The sequence below is a fragment of the Etheostoma spectabile genome, chromosome 9, assembly GCF_008692095.1.
Source record: "Etheostoma spectabile isolate EspeVRDwgs_2016 chromosome 9, UIUC_Espe_1.0, whole genome shotgun sequence".
Taxonomy (NCBI): Eukaryota; Metazoa; Chordata; class Actinopteri; order Perciformes; family Percidae; genus Etheostoma; species Etheostoma spectabile.
In genome coordinates this window covers 6,848,075-6,850,677 of record NC_045741.1, presented here as the reverse complement: position 1 = coordinate 6,850,677, position 2,603 = coordinate 6,848,075, and the positions used below count along the sequence as shown (strand labels likewise).

Here is a 2,603-nt window from a genome sequence, read left to right as displayed (position 1 = left end):
CCGTGGGATACATTGTAAGGTTATGTATTTATGGATTTCTTTTGGCATAGATTAGGACATTCACTCAAACCAAAACTTTCAGACCATGGGACAAAAAAAAACATTCCTGTCTGAAATGTGTGTAGTTATCCTAATGTGGCAAAAGCATAACTACCCACATAAATAAAACCCAGATTGTGAAAACCTTTCTTGCGGAGTAGGATGCCTGTAATTGATATGCAGAGAGTTTAGGTTTTTGTTCTCTATTTTTGGCATGTGTTCATTTGTTTTCCTCCAGAATAAAGTAGGCCATGGTGTGCATGCCTAACTTTGCTCAATGAGCTGAGAGTGAGAGGTGGACAAGTTTTTGTTCCTGTTGCTGCTCTACTGGATTTAATATGCCTTCAAAATAAAAGCCCGATACTCCACATGTCCAATGGCCTGTAGCGGTTGTGATGAAAAGGACTTTTATAACTTTTTACAGGGTTTTTGTAAATGAAAAAAACAAAACAGTTTGTAGTGCTTCTTTCTAAAACTAAAGATAACGTTGGGAAATAGATTTCTAATTACATGCAGCTATAGTCCAGTACGACTTATGTTTTGAAACACGGTACTTTATCATTCCAGTATGCATCTTGCACACTACATTTGCACTATTATGTGTACATATTGCCAATAAAAGTGATTCTGATTCTTGTATATGTGTTTTTTGTAATTTCTTATGCTGTTATTTAAAGTTTTAAAACCCATCAAGTTTGCCGGTTAATTAATTCAGTTTAAAGTAGTAAAACAATTCTCTAAAGTTCTCTAAAGGTCGCAACGTTATGGGAACGTTCTCTAAAGGTCGCAACGTTATGGGAACGTTCTCTAAAGGTTGCAATGTTAGGGGAATGTTCTCTAAAGGTTGCAACACTATGAGAACGTTCTCTAAAGGTTGCAACGTTAGGGGAACGTTCTCTAAAGGTTGCAACGTTAGGGGAACGTTCTCTAAAGGTTGCAACATTATGGGAACGTTCTCTAAAGGTTGCAACGTTAGGGGAACGTTCTCTAAAGGTTGCAACGTTAGGGGAACGTTCTCTAAATGTTGTAACATTATGGGAACGTTCTCTAAAGGTTGCAACATTAGGGGAACGTTCTCTAAAGGTTGCAACATTATGGGAACGTTCTCTAAAGGTTGCAATGTTAGAGGAACGTTCTCTAAAGGTTGCAACATTATGGGAACGTTCTCTAAAGGTTGCAACGTTAGGGGAACGTTCTCTAAAGGTTGCAACATTAGGGGAACGTTGTCTAAAGGTTGCAACGTTAGGGAAATGTTCTCTAAAGGTTGCAACGTTAGAGGAACGTTCTCTAAAGGTTGCAACGTTAGAGGAACGTTCTCTGAAGGTTGCAACGTTAGAGGAACGTTCTCTTAAGGTTGCAACGTTAGGGAAATGTTCTCTTAAGGTTGCAACGTTAGGGGAAAACCAAAAACGAACGTTCCCCAAACGTTTCGGGAACCAAAAATTGTTAGCGGGGTAGTCAAAATTAGATTTTTTCCTTACTATTTCATGATTTTCCACTTAATAGGCCTTTGTCAAATGTTGGAATTATTTTGTGTTAAAGGAAACATTTCATAATTTTGATTTACTACAGTTATCTAAATTCATAAGGAAATGTATGACAACAGGAAAAACCAAACTCGTCTCCAAGACCTTTATTTTGAAAGTGACGGCCGGACCAGGAAGTTTCCTTCTCTGCTGTTAACGGCTCTAACTTGACGGTCGTCCCGGAGAGGAGGTCCCGGGAGTTAGAGGAACTTCCCAGCTGTTGCGTTGGCAGTCGGACCGTGAAGATGCTTCCCAGAGCGCTCGCGGTGTTAATCACTGTATTCAGCCTCACGGAGAGCAAACAGAAAGACTTGTATACTTTTAAAGTAGTGAACAGCAGGGGGAAGTTAGTGTCCCTGGAAAAATACCGGGGTTCGGTAAGTCTGGATCTAACGTCATATCGAGTCTTACTGTAACGGAGTCTCTTTGCATGTCGCCCGGTTGCATAAATGAATGTTGCATGGGAATGCTTATTTGTTTTTACATCTCCCACTTAACATTTTGTTAGTAGCCTGTACTAACACACATGGAGGATCACTTTGACTGCAGCCTGCCCGGGATGTCCCCGTGGACATGTCCCATCATGTAGCCCCCGCTAGCCTACGTGGCAAGAGGCCTGCAGAGCCCCGCAGCTGCAGGAGCGCAGGGTTTCCATTCAAACCAGGTACTGATCCTTAGACCGGATAAGTCCGCTATACAGTGATTGTATGGCCAACATTTGATTTTGTGTTTTCACATTGTCAGAATTGAAAATCAACACTTTTGTCGACGCTTTTTATCAATGTTTTTAACTTTTTCTTATGTTTTTGTCCCTTTTTTCCACACTTTTGATGCTTTTTTCCCCAATGTTTGTCTCTTTTTTGACCTTTTCAACACTGAAACACAAAAATAACTAAGTTAACTTATTAACTTTAGTTTCAAAGTTTTTTTTGTAATTTATGGTCAATAAACCTCATTTATAGGAAATTATACCTAATGGAGTTAGAAAAGCAGAAATTAGGAATTATTGAGACTGAAATTAAAGGAATGGATGTTGAT

At 39.4% G+C, this 2,603-nt stretch overlaps 1 protein-coding gene across 1 annotated transcript in view; it reads left to right on the top strand.

Moving 5' to 3' along the window:
* Positions 1-1,728: 1,728 nt before the first annotated feature.
* gpx7 (glutathione peroxidase 7) overlaps positions 1,729-2,603 on the top strand; it is a 15,342-nt gene continuing 14,467 nt past the window's right edge. The window contains exon 1 of the mRNA XM_032525396.1: positions 1,729-1,942. Within this exon, the coding sequence (XP_032381287.1) occupies positions 1,811-1,942 (132 nt within the window). The 5' untranslated portion in view covers positions 1,729-1,810. The remainder of the gene's footprint in view (positions 1,943-2,603) is intronic.